Genomic DNA, 19,313 nt, shown 5'->3' on the forward strand with positions numbered 1-19,313 from the left:
ATTTTAGCAAGACTTCACTGCTTCACCAACTTGCAGAATTCAGTGTAAGTAGCTGAGGAAGGATTCACAACTACTTCTGTTCCCCAGCACTGAAATTTTGCTGTATTTGAAGTACAGTATTTCTCCTAGCTAGAACATCTAATCCTGCTTTACAGCAAATCATACATTCTGAGACACTTACAGTATCTTGAATGTGGTACTGTGGGATGGCAGCTGTTCTCTCTCATTTAAGCAACTGTTCACTTGGAGATATTAAGCAGCTTCCATCTGGCTGGAAGTGGCTACTAGAAACCCCGTTTAAACAAGGATTTAAAAAAAGCTCTCCTTAACAGGCCATTTGAATGCAAAGCCTTCAGGAGCTTTTCTCTGTGAAAAAGTCGTCTACCAACCCACTAAAGTATTATGAAACCAGACTTGCTAAGGAAATGGCAGAACATGTAACATAGATGAGTGGACAGAACTAGGTTAATGCACACATAATTAAAAATTTTGATTAATTTAAGAGGACTGGTAATGCTGTTCAGGGTTCCTAAAGGTCAGCATTCCACTACCCGTATGACATCAATTCCGCTTCGTTCAGGATGCCAGTGCTCTGTGCAGTCTGGGAAAGACCGAGGGGTAAAAAGACAGATCTGAACAGGACTTTGATATAGTCTGAAACAGAAAATTGGGATTAATCTTTCTAGAATACTGAAAAAACAACAACCATGACAAAAGGCCAGAAATGATCCTTTCTTTTTAACCTGCTTTTTGTCCGATGAAGACATTTCTCATGGACAATACAGAATGTGTTTAGAAGAAATTTCTGCATCTTTTCTTATGGAGCTATTGAAAAGCCTCAGTATTGCTGGGGAAGTGACCAAAGGAGTAGGAAGGGAGGCAAGTACTCAAATGTCCAAACCAAAATCTCATCCATCGTGGCCACAGTCAAGTCATGATTCTGTAAAGTCAGTATCAAGAGGAACCGACAACACAAGCTGCACGTACAGGTGCAGCTCCACTGGTTTCTTATCTCATGGTCAGGTCAGAGAGCATTCTCAGGCTGGTTTGGTTCCCTTAGTTGGAAAGGCAACACAAGAGCGAGCATTCACAATGTAAGAACGCATCCAGAGCGCAGCGCTGTGGACTTTGTTATGAAGCATTTGCACCAACCAGCAGAAAATGTACTTGTTGCCAAATCCGATAGCTCAAGAGAAGCAAAGCTGCAGCAGCTCCACGTCAGCAGGTCCAACCTGCAGTGTTCCCAGCACATATTCCCAGTAAGCACATGCACACACAGAGCATATATACACGTGCACACACACACAGAGCATCACAGAAATACGAACAGCCTTCTCCCCTTTGCCTCCCCAGCTGATGAGAATGGAGGCCCCTCAGTGGGAAACAGACACACCTACAGCGCCCATCCCTCCCCCGGCCGGGTTTTAGGCTCAGTCTATCCAGCAGCTGCCCCCTGCATCTCTGCTCTCCCCTGCTGCTGCCACCCGCACCTGCCCTGCTCCAGCTGCAAACCTCCCCCCTTGCACACACCAACATCCACCCCACCCCACCACGGATCCCTCCAGTAACCAGCCTCAGACAACCCAGTCTACCTCGTAATTGGCCCTCGCATCCTCCTGCGTCCCACTGCTTCCCTCATGGAGACAGACACAAACACAGCCCCATCTCTCTGCTGGTGCCCCCCTCCCACTTCATGGAAACCAGGCTCCTTCTGCCCTCAGAGGGAGGTTAAAGGTTAGCTACATCCCCGTAGCTCCCAGGATAACCTGAAGTAGCAGCAGTTAAAAAAAGCCAGAATCATACAGATTCCATGAATATACTTTAGGGATGTATTTAATTACAAAGTGGTTTTGATAATCTATCTAGAACATTATACCCTTAAAAAATTTGGAAGACTTTCTTTTACTACAAAATGCAGTAACGTTTTGACATTGTCGTGTGTTGTGAAACAATACTAACCAGAGAGTCCATTTGCTGGAATGGGTATTAAACTGCAGAACTTCATTAGCACACATGCAAATGAAAGCCTGGGGCTTTACATCAGTGGCCACCGTATGGAACACAGAGCACCTGTGCTGCCCCCCGGCCTTTGTGCATTTTATACCCCAGCCAGTGTTTGTTACCCAAGGTCACTTCCGCTGAACTTGTCTCAGATTTGCTCTAAATGACATATTTTGTATTATTACAATGCCTGCTACCTCTTACCCAAACAGACACAGTTCTCGGGTTTTCTTAATACTATCAACTTCTACAAGAAAAAGAGACGAGAGTCAAGTATTTTAAGGTACTTTTATTTAATAAATAACTTCAGTAATAGCACTGTAAAAAGTGAACATCTGTTAAAATAAAAAGGCACTTAAAACAAGAATATGACTATGATGCAGTTTGAATGGTCAAAGGCAAATATACATGGCACATGTCAAGAATGATGTGTGACTCACGTCACATGACAAACTACGCAATCTTAGCTACAGGGTAAAGGCAAATTTACAGCTAAGACTGCCCCTAAAAAGAGGAGGGGGGGGAAAAAAAAAGCTTGTGTTGATACAAAAATATTACACAAAGAATCGCAACCAAATACGTTAAAAAGATCAGAAGGGTGACAAAGCACCAGGCTTTAAACCAAGGAAACATTACAGAGTAAAGACACAGTATGACGTAAGGCCCTTATGTGTTTTGAGGATGTCTTGGTAAGGTACTTCATGATACTGCCACCCAGGGCTTGAATTTACAAAGAAAAACTAAGCAAGTTACCAGTCAGCAACTTTTTCAGTAATGGCACGTGTTTTAAAGCTATTTTTTCCTTCTTAACATTCTTCTTAAACTCTTTCATTTTAACCATACCCTGGCAATAAGCAATTTAAAAATTAAAAATAAGTATTCACACACTTTTCAGTCTTTTACACCGCTCGCTTCCAACTTACTCAACTTACCATATACTTAATCATATGTCTAGCAAGTAGAAGACCAATCAACCAGCAGCTCCATGCTACATGAGTTTAATTGTATCTGCAAACTCAAGCCCTGATTTCCCTGTAAAGCTAAAAAAGTTTAATAATACTAAATGGCTAGGCAGAGCCCTCATGCTGATTGCTTTAACCATTTCCCTCCCAGTCACGCCATAGCAGTATCGCACCCTGCAGAAGACCTGGATTCACAGCACGGGAGTGGGAAAAGGTCAAAAAGGCACCATGTGACCTTAGCTGAGTAGGCTACACAGTCTCAAGTTTTTTGTCAGACCCCTGGCACTGATTACTTTTATTTGCAGAAACAAAATAAAAATAAAAAAATTACATATGGTACATTTTCAAAACCTGCACAGGAAAACAAACCTATATGTAATGAATTAGTAAAATCACTGCAGTTTGCGCTAAATCTATCTTACTGTGACTACGAAAATTGCTATGCTGCATACAGTGTTGTGAAGTTACACAAGCAGTGTTCATTTCCCCTCATATTTAGGGTTGACCACAGTTGTCACTGCACTCTTGTAAATAGGATTTTCACCCTAGAAAAAGAAAAATATTTATATTAACATTTAAAGAGATGAACAAAGCACTGTGTTTGTGAGAAGTGTAAAAAATTAGCCCAAGAAATTAGCTTAAGAAATTATCCATTAATGTTTTGTTGGTACACACAAACAACTTAAGTCAAACTAGTTTTCCCTCTAGCAACTTGGACAAAGGCATGCTCAGCTACAAAGCACAGGGTTAGGGCACAATCCGGTTCAGTTTACACCACCGAGTTCCTTCACAACGGCTGAACCTCGTGTGGTCACCTCAGGGCTGAGCCATCCACTCGGGAGGCTGCAGCCCACGATATTTTTTTAAAGAACAGAATTGCAAACAACATTGTTTGAAATCGTGACTGACCACTGACCACATTCTATAATAAACATTTAAATAGCTTATCTTGCATTATAATTCTAGAAACAAAGTGGAAAGGCTTGCAATAATTTGATAATACACATTCAATATTTACACAGAACATTCAGTACTTGTCGTTGTCGTTTTATTCCTGCAGGTCCCCCCCAATGCCCATAAGCACAAAATGCACAGTTAAAACTAAGAAACTTCTGTACTGGTGCGAATGCTGTAATAAAACCATTATTTTTACTGATACTAGAAATGCCTACAGAACAATCTCCCTTGCTGAGATTTGAGAACCTCTAAATTAAGCTTGTTTTAAGCTTCCTTTGTTCCCAGGTTTCCTTTTATCTCAGTGAATCTTCCTCCATTTATGATGTTATTGCACACCTAAGATGAACAGCTTGAACTTAAAATTAATAGATAAATCTTAGTAGGAGAAAGTGCTACCGCTGGGACTCTACCGATCTCTACTGGATCTGCAGTTCTGTGCTTTTATCACAACCCTGAACTTCAACCTCAATAAGTGCTGTTCACCGGTAGGAAGCCCTTCTGTGCACACACAAATAGGGAGCAGATGTCAGCCCGAGTGCCACTCTGGCCAGAACCGTATCTGGCCTTCAATCAGCAGTAAGGGAACCTCCCTCCCTTTGAAGTTCCCCCCAGCCTGAGATGGCCTATATAACCATATTAATTAAATTCCACTCTATCAAATTACATAGCATTTTAAATATTTCAGGTTAAAACAACTTTTCCTACAGTCAGTTAAAGGAAATCCTCCCCTAGACACACAAACACCAGGTGTGTCTGTTTTTTCAGAGTCATAAACCTGGAAAATCAGCTGGGAATACCACAGGATGTGCCAAAAGGTGAAAAGGCAAGCAAGGAACCGACTTGGTATGAAATTTTTATATCACAATTCCTGGAAGTTTGTTGCCTTCTATTTGCAAGGCCTGGTACGGGGCAAGTAACTGGTCTACCCCAACAACAGTAGCCACTGCTAAGGAAGACCATGCAGCTGGTGTACTGCCTTTTGTCCTGGCTCCTTTCAGAGGAAAAGGGTGCTTCTCCTTAAAGCCTGCTTCTCTGCAAACGAAGAGCAATGAGGCACATCCAATCCCTCCTAGAGCTGAGAGGCTCCAGCCCAGCCTCTCCCAAGTCCAGCCAGAACTGGGATTGCTGGACAATGGAAGTCAAGGTTCTCTGTTCACTCTTCTCAAGATCTGAGTCAATGTCATCTGACTTGAAGTGAAGGAGGAACTAGGTGTCCAGTGCTGGCCACACTTAATAAATTCACAGTAACAGCAAAAGACCCTTTGACCAGTTCCCAGGCCAGCTCTGTCTTGGTTAAAGGTACGTCAGCTACTGGTTTGGAAAGGGATGGGGAGTTAAGGTGGGGTTTTTTATTTATTTTTAATCATGGAAATACAGTGTTGTATTCAACATGTATGTAGTTCTCAGCCAGACAAAGTACTCAGTGAAAAATTACTCCCTTTCCCAATGTTTTTAACGAAAAAGCTTTGCAATAGTAAGATGGAAATTAATTTGGAAAAACATCCAGGGATGAGGGATTTAAAGTGTAACTGAAATATCTCATTATGTCGGTTTCTCACAGCCTCGAAGTTCTTGGCAATGTACGTTGTTTGTTTCCTTGACAAGTTCTAATGGAAAATTCTTTAAAATATAAATCAGTGAAGTTTATGATGCAGAGAAAATCCGCAAGCTTCAGAGGCTGGATCACATGGAGACTAGAGGCCACTGGACAGCTTTTCAATGGCAAGGCATTATATAATACTTCTTACACTGTGGTTTTAACCTTCCACGTTTTGCAGCACAGACTACCCCCAGCACGAACAGGGAAGCGCGTGTTTGCATCTTCCGGTTTGTAAGAGAGAGATAACTTCTATCAGATACCGTAGGAATCTCTCTAAAGGTTAGGACTGAAACTTGGAAATTTCCAGAGTGCTGTTCAAACAATGAATCTGAATTTGGAATCAGGTTTAAAATGCAATTTGCATAATAAGGTTGTAAATTTTTTACTGTAATCCTTTTTCAAGAGAAATCAGAATTTGACATTTACATGCTCTTTATTTAGCATAAGCCCTATTTACAAGGGAACTGAAACGCCGTACTGTCTGCCCTTGTACTTGCCCTTTACGTTTCCAAGAACTCTGAGAAGCGCACCGCAGGATTTAGGTCACTGAATAAGGCACTGAAGCAGGTGTCTCCCCGTGTCAGGTGTGAGTCTCAGTTCCCGTTACAAACAATGGAGATTTAATCAACAGAGAGAACTATTCAGCTTAACCCAACCTTGCGTTTGATCAGCTAAACGGCTCTTGAGGCTCTACTGCCTACTAATGTAGGCGCCCAATGGATGGTCAGTTCCTCCCCTGCTATCTCCTGATGGACAGGCAGCAACAGCCCTGCCCCTCCCAGCCACGCTCCATCACCGCGTCTCAGCCCTGGCTCAGCAAGGGCTACACACACACCTTATCGTTAAAACTAACATGGAAGTGGTAAATAAATGTCCACTAGTCCAACAGGACTCTCGCCCCCTTAGGGCCCCTCACAGCTGGCACATGGTATGAGCTTTCAGAGATTAGCAGAACTGGCCACTGAAACATGGCATTCCGAGCCTGCTGTCTTAGGCAAATACTACTGTTTTTAAATAAACCTGTTTTCATTACGCCACTGCAGAGAATACACTGGTTTAAGCATGCAAAGTTAGGGAAAACGTTTGCCACATGCCCCTATAAATGAAACTACCATGCACACTTAAACCAAAATAAAACTCAACCAACAATAACTACATACAAGATCGAGTGAAATACATAATAATAAAGATGGAGATTTATTTAAAAATACCTTCAGCAGAAAATAAAGAACTGTGTTCTTGCAACAGTACTCTCATTTTCAACTAGACTGGGCCGTTCAGAAAATAACAGTTCAGTCTACTGTTGCCTAAAGATAAACCTATGATATAGCATGTTTGATTAACCTTTTTATTCCTTTTTTCTCCATGGAATTACTGTTTCAACAGTCACTTAAGCTGCCTTTATAGTGGGTTTAAGAAGAAACTACACTCTAGAATATTTAAACTCATCCCCATACACTGTTCAAGAGCTGGTTCTTACTATTTTCACCTCTCGATATCCATCATTGTTTTACAGTAATACAAAACAAGTCATCTGCCAACCCATAAATGTGGCAGTTGCTTCAGAGGATGAAGCAATGGCCAAGGTTGAGAGCAACACGGACAACAGAGGGCACCGTCTACCACGACTGAAAAGACTAGAGGAAAGCAGGTCACCTACTATTAAGTAGATAATTTCTTAATGGCACAAATCTAAACCAGGAGGACAGCAAGGGCACCGAGACAGTAGCACCTTGGCTGCAGGCCAAGGACAAATGAAACTCGGTTCAACCCAGCTGGCCCGAGCAGGGAGACTGTGGCGACAAGTCATTCACAACGTCACAGACCAGGACTGGTGAAGTATTTGGGCACCCGGTCCACCTCAAGCTTTGTGGTGCTGCAGTTTACTCACTGCAGTAACCAGGGCCAGGCGTGTGTATGAGCACTGTGGAAGTGGGGGAAGGTCGCACACACTGCAGGCGGTTTGTGTCGCTGCACAGGGGCACACCTGGAGGGAACCCACCGCAGCGCAGTTTTCTTGTAATGGCATTTCAGATGACTTTCTTGCATTGGCAACACAAGACAACTCTTTCTTCACCTAAATGGAAGGTTACTCCAACAATCTAAAGACTGAAAATCTTAGTTATAGGGGAAAGGAGGATTTTCTTCTTTTACTACTTAGAGGTCATCTATTCTGCCAATACTGATCTCCTTTTTGGTGGCTAATAAAGCTAAACCCACCTCTCTCTCCCCAAAGTTTGGATATTTCTATGAATACCAAAAATGACAGCCTTGTTTAAAAAAAAAACACCACACTCTTTCATACTTTTAATCTTCGCAGTGCGTGAAACAAAAAGGCAGAAGTCAATCCCTCCATTTACACAAGAGGAAAACTTTCTGCAAGAAGTAACATTTTGAGGAGAAAGGGCAGCGCTGAGGACATCAGACCCCGCAAGAGTCATGGGGTAGAGAAGGAGAGCATGGAATGGAAGTTACACACCGTACAGTTTGTTAGACGCTTGCCCTGCATGCAACACAATGTACCCAAGGGAATAGCAGAGGAGAAGGTAACAGACTTAACCAGATGGGTTATGTGAAATGTTAGAAAGGAACAAGAACTCCCATTTCCTCCCCAGAATAATCAACTCCGAGAAGAAAAATGGGAAGGAGGTGAATGTGGTCGGTGTGGCAAGCAAAATGAACGTCTTTACAAACAATTTTGGACGCGCTGGAAAGTGAAATGATTGCAAAGAGGAAAGGAAAGTAAATTTCATCAAGGAAGGGCTCAGAACGCTAGACAATATTTGAAAATGTTGTCTCAGTGAGGACAGATAAGAGCTTAAATACTCTTAATTCCTGCTTTCTCCCCTGGTTTTTCCTTTACAAAAATCTTTTGGAGTGCAGCACTGAGAAAGGGAGGCGGCAGACAGAATAACATTGGAGATACAGATCCTTCCCTTCCACCGGCTCCTGAAAAAAGCCCTTGGGTATTTAAAGGGATGTGCTGCCTTCCCGACTTCTTCATTCCCCTCCCTCTAATCTGATCTCTCTATTTATCTCAACGCTCTTCTGACGTCCATTCCCCATCTCATCCTCCCCTTTTCACTCCTTCACCAGCAGCTGAGGATCCCAGGGAAGGAGGAAAACACCGAAAACATTCAAACAAGTGCAACCTCAAAGTCTACAGAAGACGCCCATCACTTCTTGTTTACTGACTTACTCTTCCAGACACTGCTGTTTCTGAAGTCAGCATTTCCAAACAGAAGTGAGGTGTCCAGGCAGTTTGGGAGAGACTAAGAAACTGGGGAAATACACATCTGGAGGAGACAAGAACATTTCCTCCTCTTCTCCTCTCTCTTCCTCTTTTTTCTATGGAGACACCCTTGAGCTACAAGGACTGGCTAGGCTACAAGGACTGTGATATCCCCAGTTCCAATAGAAATAGGGATGAAAAAAATCAAGATGCATATTTAATTATCAAATCACCAGAAATATGCATTTCACACTTTAAAAACAAGCTAGTTCTATACTAGGTTAATAAGCCAAAGCAGTTAAAAAAAAAACCCAAACATCTGTAAGGCTACTCTGAATGTTCCCAGTTATTCTAATAAAAACAGTGATATTTATAGGCTGGGCTATCTGAGGAATATCTAAACTAGCTTTGCAAACATATCAACTTTAAGCAAACTGACTGCTGATTTGAGGAAACACAAGACAAACCCTCCCCTGAACACTGTGTCTTCTCCACGATCCAAAGAGCTTTTTCAGTCCTAACAGCTGTTCTATTCTATATCCACACACTTATCCTCCCCGGCCCAAAATAAAGAATTAAAAAAAATAATAATAAATAAATCACTTGAATAGCTGAAGCCAGTACCGGTGGTATTAGTAAGCAAGCAATCTTGCTGTCAGAACAAGTTAAACGTTTTCAAGCTGCATTCTTTAAAGCCCCAGAACCAAAGCCGCACTAGATAAACTAGACAAGACTCAAACTGTGACACACAGTGAGTTTGAAGTGACATGCAACGGAAAAAAAAAAGGAAGAAAATGAAAGAAGATACAAACTGAGACTTAGAGACCAGCTTTACGTCCATAGTTTGGATTCTTGAAATTGTTAATAGGGCTCTTGTATATTGGATTTTCTTGCTGAAGTAAAAGAAATGGTCAATGGCGAATAATTCAACAGGAAAAAAAAAGATCAAAATTCTCAACTATCACTGAAAAAAAATCATGCTATATGTAAAGGAAAGTGTTAGTAATATTTTTTCCACTACGGAATTAATTTAATTTTCTTAAATAAGACCAAAAGACTTCTTACAAGATTTTAAAAAAATTATTCTCTCATCAAGCATAGGTGGGTGTTGACTTCTACAGAACTGGAGTGAAGGGTTTTTTGATCAGCAGGTTCCTAAAATTTCCCAGGGGCAGTGACCCTATAGCCCACCTAAGCCTATAGACCATAGGCTTGTTTTTCTTGCACTTTTCCGGCGACAAGGGGTTGGGAGGATTTCAACAAACCAGAACCAGACATGATTTTGTGACCAGTTATTGAAGTCTCCCAACTAAACCAGTATGAGTATTTACAAGATCTCTTTCAGAATTTTAAAATTTTCTTCCTCATTTTATACAAGTGACTCTTGTCTTCTATGAGACGTTTAATAATGTGCTGCATAGTGTGGCAGAACTGCAAAGGTGAACTATTCTGTCACCATCACATTTTCTCTCTGAAATTCTATTTCAGCTGAAGTTACTAGCTGTTCTAACCCAAGAGATGGGTTTTTTGATTGTTTTCTTTTTGTTTCTTTGTGGTTTTTTGCCAGTGGTAACACATAACATGTTTTAAAGTCAGCTTAAATTAAGGATAATTCTGTTCCTCTGTTAGCCAAAAAGCAGGAATAAAATCTGAAATATTTAAGGCACATGAACAAAAATCTTCTCTTCTTCCTCACCTACTGTAGCTTCTGGATAGATAAAAGCCTTGACTTACCGTATCCCACTTGGCATTCATCTTCTCCTTTTCAAATTTAGCAAATTCTCTTCTGTCATGAATGATCATTAGTAGTTTCCAAATCAGTAATAATGCAAGTCCAATAAGAACAATTCCAGCAACCACACCAGCTACAATGGGAATGATGTCAGGGCCGCTGGGGCATTCTAGGGAACAAAGCAAGGGAAGCATGATTTTACAGAATGCTAAAGGGAACGCGCATCCAGATGCTTTTAAAATTTTATTTTGTACTGAAGCCAGTATTTTGAATATCGGAGATATGCCAATACTATTTTCCCTTCAAATAATGGAAGTTTTGGAATGTGTACATACTGTAACATTCCATCTTACTTTTATCCTCCTAATTTGTATTTAATCTTAGCAGTAGAACAATTCATGTTCTGATGATAAAGTCTACACACTGTTAACCCCCCCTAAGCTATTCAGCTGGAGTACTGGAGTAAAAGACCTAACAATGGTATTTTAAACACGCAAGAGCTCCAAGCGAGTGTGGTGCTGGAGGGATAAACCAGCCAGAGCACAAACAGAGGTCAGCAAAACAGTCCCCACATACTCTATCAACGGGCTAACAGAAAAGGGTGCCCCTCACTTTACCTCTGATGGCTGTTATTGTTACTAGCTAATATATAGAGATATGTAATGACTTTGCTTCCGAGACTGATTTTTTTTTTTTTTTAAGGATATTTCCTCAACTTGGGAATTGATCTCTGCTGGAATAAAATTTTAAAAAAATAAAGGCACATCTTTGGATAAAAATATCATGTACTTTCAAAATAAGTGAAATACACGTTTGAAAAGAGTAATACAGATGCAAAATGATCTAAGGTGACTGACATAGAAATAATAATCCTCCAAAATAAAACCCAACTCTTCTATTAATATAAAATTCCCAACAATCACAAACTGAACAAGGGCTTTTGCAGAGCTCAACGCACAAAATGGTAAGAGTCAGAAGCAAATGAATGCAGCTCCTGTGCTGTCATTAGAACACTGCTTCCCCCCAAATGCAGATTCCTCATCCTGGCAGCTGCCTCTGCAGGAGCGAGGGAAGTGGGAAGGGACACAACAGGAATTCCTTGGGAACCAGTAAAGAACAAGTGTCTGCTCCACCAAGTACAGCTCTGCTGACCAGGGCTTGTTCCTACAGCACTTGTATGGCACAACATTTAAGGTGCCTCCTGGTGTGTGGAGGCTTGATTCAGCTCTTAACTAAGGCAACAGAAGTTCATCATGAAGAGAAGGTCAGACCCCAAAAGTGCCAGGCGTGTGTTAACTTGTCCTAAAAGAAGATGGGGCTCAAGGCCCTCCGTCTATACTTTGGACCACATTTTTACAGAATTTAAAGCATTCTGAATGGAAATAATATTTTTTTCTAAGAGCCACTAAGCACTGACATGTATCAAGTGATGATCACCCAAACGACCAATTCTGAAAGTTCCCTGAGTAGAAACTGCACTCAACCTTCCAACACACAAAATACATACCTTACTTTTCTCAGGCTTATAAAAACCAGGAGACCACACACTGCTCATGTACAAAACCAGAATTTTTGCACCGTTAAATGCAACCGGACCTACTCTACCGTACACAACAACTGCACGAATTAACAAGAAAGACAAAGGGAGAGTAAACAACATCATGTTCATACCTGGGGTCTCTACCACATGGACATTGGCTTCACCGTTTGAGTTGACAGAATACGTGAAGTAGAACCAGCAGTCGTCAACGTCCTTCTCTTTGCAATGAGACAGCGGATCCGGCTGCCCCGGCTGCGGCAACTTGTCTCGACTTTCTACCCGCGTCATGTTGAAATGCATACACTCCTGAGAACATGTTTCCTTCTTTTCTCCCTTATCGAAAGCTCTGCACTGAACGCAGTCCCTGTGGAAGTACAAATGGGAAGCAATGCTTTTTAATATGTTCATAGAAGATTTTTAGTATTTAATCTAAAAGAAACATAAAGGAGAAAATGTGGAAAAAAACTCCAACAAAACCAATCCTTTTGCCATAAAGGCCAGGAAAAAAAAAAAAAAAAAATCAAGACACAGCTTTTTACCAGTCAGAACATTTATGAACCTTGTGATTGACAAAAGCCCCCTTTAATAAATTCCTTTTTTCCTGGACGACCCACAAGATTCAAGGACAGAAAAAAGAAAAAAAAAAAAAAAAGACCAACAAAACCAACCTAAACCTCCAAAAGGAAATAAGGCTAAAACTTTTTCAACACCTCCACCTGGAAAACAAATACTCTCAGAGAAGGCAGTGTAGGAACAGAATATTTACAGTGAAACAGCATATGAGACACAGAGGTTAAAAAGAACAAACTGAGTGACAAGCTTCATAGTATATCCCTCTGAATAGATCACCGAAAAAAGCAGACCGAACAGGATTTTTATCCTAAAAGGACTGCGCTGAGTGAAAACCTTAAAGTCAGCTGCACAGAGCCAGGAATCAGCCCCACACTAATCATAAACTAATTTCAAAGTTTCCGTGCAGAAAAGGCAGGGATAAAAATTTCATTGGCCCACACAAATCTAGGTTTAGTATTCCACTGTCAGGAGAGTTTGAGTTTTTCAACAGTGTTTCAGATAAAAATTCTAAGCAAAAAGCTTAGATGAAGTTTAGCTATTCTGGAAATGGCATGGTATCTGTAGTCTTTTGTTACATTAACTTCAAAAGGGCAAGATGATGGGACTTTACAGCCCGTCACATTACAGACCAATGTTCCCTGCAGCTTTGCAGAAGGTTGGCTGTCAATCATACACAAAATAGGGGAAAGCTGTAACCTGTCCAAGCCAATCTGAACGGTTAAAACTGATTTAACATAACGTATGCATTTCTATGCCTAAGAAAAATTGGGACGGAGAGAATTTAAGAAATAATTAGCCTACCTGGAAGCATTCAAAATACTGCATTGCTGTTTTGTTTGTAATTACCGATTCTCACCCAACAACTTTTACTGTTACGTATCACCTAAAGGGATGATATGATACGATGCCCCTACATTTCAGGGTAGAATAAAGCACAGGATCAAAAGCCCAATTGTAAAAATTCTGCACACGTAAATACCACAAACTCAAATACACAGAATCTGGGAGTTGGTTTTCCAGGTACTTACTTGTGCTCTGCACAGACACCAAGGCAAGTCTGACACATTTCACATGTGGGGCCTTGGAACTTGGGGTCTGTACAATTGCAGGTCCCACATTCGCAGGTTCCTCTTCCATTGCAGATCTGCCCGTTGGATGCCATACATGGTAAAGTATCCAAAGAGCAATCACACGCGCTGCCAGTGAAGTTGGGGAAACACTCGCACACTCGGCATTTGCAGATCCCGTTTCCTGTGCGTTGAAGAGATATTACAGTGACATGATGTCTGATATATAACAAAATTTGCAACAGTAAGAAACAGATGTTCACCATCTCAGGATAAATACAGGGAAAAGAAAACCCTGGTGGTGAGATAATGAAAACACTGATAAATTAAGAGCTACAAAATAAATTTTACCTCCTTGAAATACTACTTACAGTCGTTTCTCCCCTTTCCCCATTCTCCTAGATTTGGATTTCCTTTCATAAACAAAATAACAGGACTAGGGAAAGCTGACCAAGCACAGTGTAACGTGATGGCCATCTCCGCTGGGTGGAGAGCATTACAGCAATGCTTCGGTTCAGAATTTTCTGTGTATATAGATGCATTAATCACTACCGTCTTCATATCTATCACTATGTAAATTTATAAAGCAAGACCTAAAAGATGAGGAATATACTATCTTAAGACATCACCACACAGAAAAACAAAATACCTTTGGCTCCCTACAGCATTCAGCTGCTGTACTTCTGACCTCACCCAACCAAACTTCACGCTCCTTACACTCCCTATGCAGGAAACAAGACGCTTGTATCTCCAGAAGGGTGATCTGGATGGAATGGAAAGATCCTTGGCAACACCCCTCTTTCTCCATTGAGAATAAAGTGTTTAGGTCAATACTTCTGTCACCATTTATTTTGGAACACCACCACCGTTGCTCCTATCCTTTGTGGAGCTGGTGAGCAATCATGTATTCTGAGCAGATCAGATGAAGTGTTCTCATAATTCAGTTTAAGCTTAGGGGCTTCTCCGTTTTATTTTTCTATCACAGTCAAAATTGAGGTAGTAGTTCCAATCCTACCAGGTATTTCCATGTGCGAAGCAGCACAGGGAAGTTATAGGGCAAAAACAGATGCAGCAAAATAATTCAGACACTGGCTGGTGGAGGAGTTTCTAAATTGCTTTTGATTTCAGGAATTAACTGCCATAAAAAAGAGTCTTGTTTCAAGCACTTAAGGTGTTTTTCTGGATCTTGGATATTCTAATCTTTACTTACCTTTCAGATACCTCATGATAGCATCTCACCGGTATCTTGTCAAGCACCGAGCCAAGCACTCACTATTACAAGTGAGCTGAGGTCATCATCTCTTTTTATTGACACAGTGGTTACACTGAGCCAGTATAACATCACAGTCTCAGGCCAAGTTGTCTCAGCACTCTGGACTGTAATACCTGGGGGTAATTCCGTCATAAACAGCAGAAGTCAAGTTCACTTTACATTCTTTTTGCAGCCGGGATTCAAGGAAGGTGTAATGTGAATTAACACTATATATATGTTCACGGTCAGAGAGAGCTGTTTTATTAATAGACATTTTTCAATCACTAATTTTGTGGTTATTCTCATCTCTTATCAAGTAGCTATGATCTATAAGCCAAGTATCGCTACTTGACAGGGTGGAGTTGACAGACTTGTGAACTGCTGGCCAGTTATGCCTGCAGAAAGCTCTGCAGTAGTTTCTCACCTCCACAAATCAAACCATTTGATCGATCACAGTTGAAGTTGTCACATTCACAGTATTTGCCAGAATACACTTCATTGGTGTTTTCTCTTTTCTTGCACACACATTGTCCACAAATGCACTCTCCATTGTTACTGCATATTTCTGTGCTGTTCTCCCTCCGGCAGTAAGCATCCATATCCTCACTATTTACTTCATCTGTACTACATTCACATAGTCTTCCAATACGTCCTTCATTACACCTGCAAGGTAAAAATACAACTGAAAATATAGACTTAAAAGTCATACAACAAAAAGATTGCAAAAATAGCACAAAGAACAGGAGTAAAAGTGACTATTCTCTCAAGGAATATTCCCAATTATACTTCAAATGAGATTTCCAGCTGGCATTTACATAGCCATTTCTTGAAGCCACTGGAGCAAACTGGACTAAGTTGCTCCTATTCCAATTACTCGTTCCAGGTGAGAAACTGTCACCACCTCTAACTAAATTTCCACATAACCACTATTAATCCCTCTCTCATGTGACAGAACAATAATTATTTTTAAGTGACAGTGACTGTTTCACTGTAGCTGCTGTCATCTTTCAATGAAAAGATTTTCCATGAACAGCAATTAGGCAGGAGAGTAGATGATCTTCAGAGCTGCTGAGCCGAAATCTTTGGGGATCAGCACTTCTCATTATCAAGGCTAAAGTATCAATGAACAAATGGAGGTTGTTCTTGTTCCCAGCAATGACTGACAAACCACTGTGGGGCATCAGTCAGAGGCAACGGTTCCATCAGGAAACTGCTATTGTTGCAAAAGCCAAGGACTGTTCTCCATGTGAAATCATGAGGTCACCAATGACAGTGATACCAAATAATAAGAAGTCTTTCTACACAAAGGTGGGAAAATCTGTTCTCCTTATTTAAAGGGAACATCAAAAACTGACTGCAAAATGGAGCAACGGACCGTAAATACTGGATCCGAAGTGGCTTATTCCTCAACTTACAGAATACCGAGCAGTTAGGGGGCCATACCTCAGTCTTTCAAACACCTCATTAACCACCATCAACTTCACGAGGCAGATGTTAGTCCACCCCACTCTTAAGAGGACTTTTGGTGTAAAGTCAGTGTCAAGTCATGTATCAAACCACAAGGAATGAGAATTCTACATTTTATTTCAGTTCACTGAGCGGGAACCAATATTGTTTTCCAAAGTCTTGGATCCTCTTTTCCTAGAGAAGATCCTAATTCCTCTGCTGTTGCCACTCTTGTCTCAAAGGTTTCCAAGAAGAAATGGTTTTCATTTTTACTGTAGGTTTCTTGAACCTTGACTTACTAGATTGATCTTCAACCAAACTCCACTGACACTCTAAGATGTTGTTCTGTGTTCACTGTGTATAATTCCAGGAAGTCCAGTATCACTTTACTTAATTTTCAAATGTGTAGTAAGGAATTCACGTGTAATCTAATCCCTGTGATGTGCAGTAACGGATGTTTCAAAGGCATAAGTACACAAAAAGTTATATATAGTCTGAAAGATTTATAGGTTAGAAGAAACATTTTAACAAGACCTAAGAAGGTTAGAAATAAAGCAGGAAGAAGGGACTAGGATGACATCCAAAATGAAAGGTGGTTCTTTTCTGACTTTTTACTCTTTCCTGCTATGAAACAGTTGGTACCAATCTGGGTAGAAGCTTCTAACAAAACACTAGGAAGCCTTTGATTTTCTCTAAATCAACAGACCTCACATTAGGAGGACACAGTTAGATCAGTATGAATACTTGCAAAAACTTCATAAAGTAATACCATTCATTTTGTCCCATAAATCCATAGTTTTGCCTTATTACATGGACCTCAAAATTAAATAACAGAACAGAAAAAGCAGTAAGACCTATACCCTTTAAAGGACTGACTCAAGGCCAAATCTGGCACTATCATACAAGTCAGAATTCAATCTAATGATCAGTAATATGAATTCCAGCACAGGGATTATTTGCAGACATAAGGCAGTACGTAAAAATATCATAAAAGAAATACGTCTGTAACAGTAATTCTTGTCCTTTCACTGAAAAAATAGTAAACCTAATTAAGGAAATAAAAGTCTTGCTCATATTTCTCTTTTGCAAAAATAAACAAGATGTCTTTTTAGTTACCTGCAGGCACCACATTCAAATGTTCCATTTCCTTCGTGGCAGGCTGGACTATTGGGTTCTCCTTCACTTTGACACTGACATTCACAGATGAACTGGAGATTAATTTCCACTTCTTCAGTGAATCCCAGTGGTTTAATTTTAATTGTTTCATTTTGTCCTTTCTTTGGGCATTCATTAGCTGTTACATTAATCTCAAATCTGACCTGCAAGAAAAATAAATGGAGTCCCTGTTACTAAAAGGAGTTTTGTCTGTATTATTAAAAAAAAATAGCGAGTGTTGGACATTTTAAGGGAACTTTAAATTTTATTAGGAGCAGATATATTATAAGTTACCTCATCTCCAATTGAAATGTTAGAACATTTCCTTCCATCTTCTTGTGTGTCATTCACGCCGTTCTTGCAGAAAGACTTATAACTGATTGTCACTCCTTTTGGTAGCTTGGTGTTTTCCAGGATAACCTCTGAAGAAAGGGACTAAAACAACGGTTGTTAGCTAACTTTTCAGTCGCATAAGCATCTTCCTGAAGAGAAGACATTATACAACTATGCACAGTCTAAGCGCCAACCCCATGGGCACACGTGTAAGTTCCAATGTGTTGAGAAACACCAGCCCAGGGGTGCCCATAGCCACGCGGTGGTGACCCCTTTTCATGGCTGAGCCCTGTTAGGCAGGGCCAGGACGGGTCTCTACGGACACTGGAGGCACCTGTTTGCCCCATGTACTCCAAAGGAGAAATGGGGCTCATTTACACGACACAGCTATGAAGAAAATATTTTGTGGCCAAACCAAGGAGGCGCTGAAGTTGATGGAGACATTTTCTTTGGGGTCGAGAGGTTGCAAAATGGGCCTTTTCTTTTCCACATGAAAAGAAGGCAAGAACTGAAGGTGCTGAAGAAACAGCAGGATTTTGGTTGTGGGTCTTATTTTTTTAAAAGGAAGACATGGATGATCTCTTTTCTTTGTAGTTTTGTTTTAAGTGGCTTTACAAGTACATCTTTCTAGTCATCTAACCTCTTATTGCCAGTGTCTGTATGTCTAATGTGGTTTCACTGCAATGGTGGTATATTTAGCGTACTAACTTCCTATTTTGTAGAAAAAAAATAAAATCCACATTGGAGTATCTGCCTGAAAAACTCATAAGAACTTAAAAGCAAGAAAAATAAAGAAAACCCAAATAACATATGAACTTACATTGTATGCATCAACGATCAACTGAATCACATTGCTGGAGTTTGAAGACAATGTTCCCACTGCTGACTTGGGTATCAGATTTTTCAATTCCTTTCAATATTTACAAAAGTAAAAGGAAAATTACAGTCTTACTAACAAACAAAGTATAATTGGTACTATAAATATCTGTGCGGTGATATAATGCTTTGGTGGATTAACTAGACAAGATCAAGTACTTCAAAAAACACGGCTAAAGTGCTGCCAGTGATCTTGATGGGTTTTGAGGTTATACACAGCACTACTAGAATAAACGAATATCCAGCCTTTTCTTTTCCTCTGCATTTTCATGTTAAATTTGGTAATAGAACACTAAGACCTTCTTTTGCACAAGTTGACCACATACAATATATCTTCAAGATCTTAAAGAAGAACCAGCACACTTCTAGTGCATTAAAGATAGGCAGATACAAGATGATTTCCAATGAAAAAAAAAAAGCTACAATTTGAATATTACTAAAAAAAGAAAAATACCTTGTTAGGTTAAAACTAGGAAAAATATGCATCTCCTTTACACAGTCATTTCCTATTTCACAATCGCATCCAGCAGTTCAGTTAATTTTAAACATCAGGAATATAAACAGACCACAAAGGACAAAATATGCTC

General features: G+C 40.4%; 1 protein-coding gene across 5 annotated transcripts in view; it reads right to left on the reverse strand.

Moving 5' to 3' along the window:
- Positions 1-2,271: 2,271 nt before the first annotated feature.
- Positions 2,272-19,313, reverse strand: part of ITGB1 (integrin subunit beta 1) — a 45,307-nt gene continuing 28,265 nt past the window's right edge. For 3 of the 5 annotated variants that reach the window (XM_074157292.1, XM_074157289.1, XM_074157291.1), the window contains 8 exons: positions 18,671-18,760; positions 17,812-17,952; positions 17,479-17,681; positions 15,341-15,579; positions 13,626-13,848; positions 12,156-12,388; positions 10,487-10,653; positions 2,272-3,508 (listed from right to left, as the gene is read on the reverse strand). In XM_074157292.1, coding sequence (XP_074013393.1) covers positions 3,443-3,508; positions 10,487-10,653; positions 12,156-12,388; positions 13,626-13,848; positions 15,341-15,579; positions 17,479-17,681; positions 17,812-17,952; positions 18,671-18,760 — 1,362 coding nt within the window. In that variant the 3' untranslated portion in view covers positions 2,272-3,442. Of the gene's footprint in view, positions 3,509-9,564; positions 9,646-10,486; positions 10,654-12,155; positions 12,389-13,625; positions 13,849-15,340; positions 15,580-17,478; positions 17,682-17,811; positions 17,953-18,670; positions 18,761-19,313 lie in introns of all 5 variants that reach the window. The other 2 variants (XM_074157288.1, XM_074157290.1) reach the window with 1 other exon arrangement.

This window comes from Numenius arquata, chromosome 12 (genome assembly GCF_964106895.1).
Source record: "Numenius arquata chromosome 12, bNumArq3.hap1.1, whole genome shotgun sequence".
NCBI lineage: Eukaryota > Metazoa > Chordata > Aves > Charadriiformes > Scolopacidae > Numenius > Numenius arquata.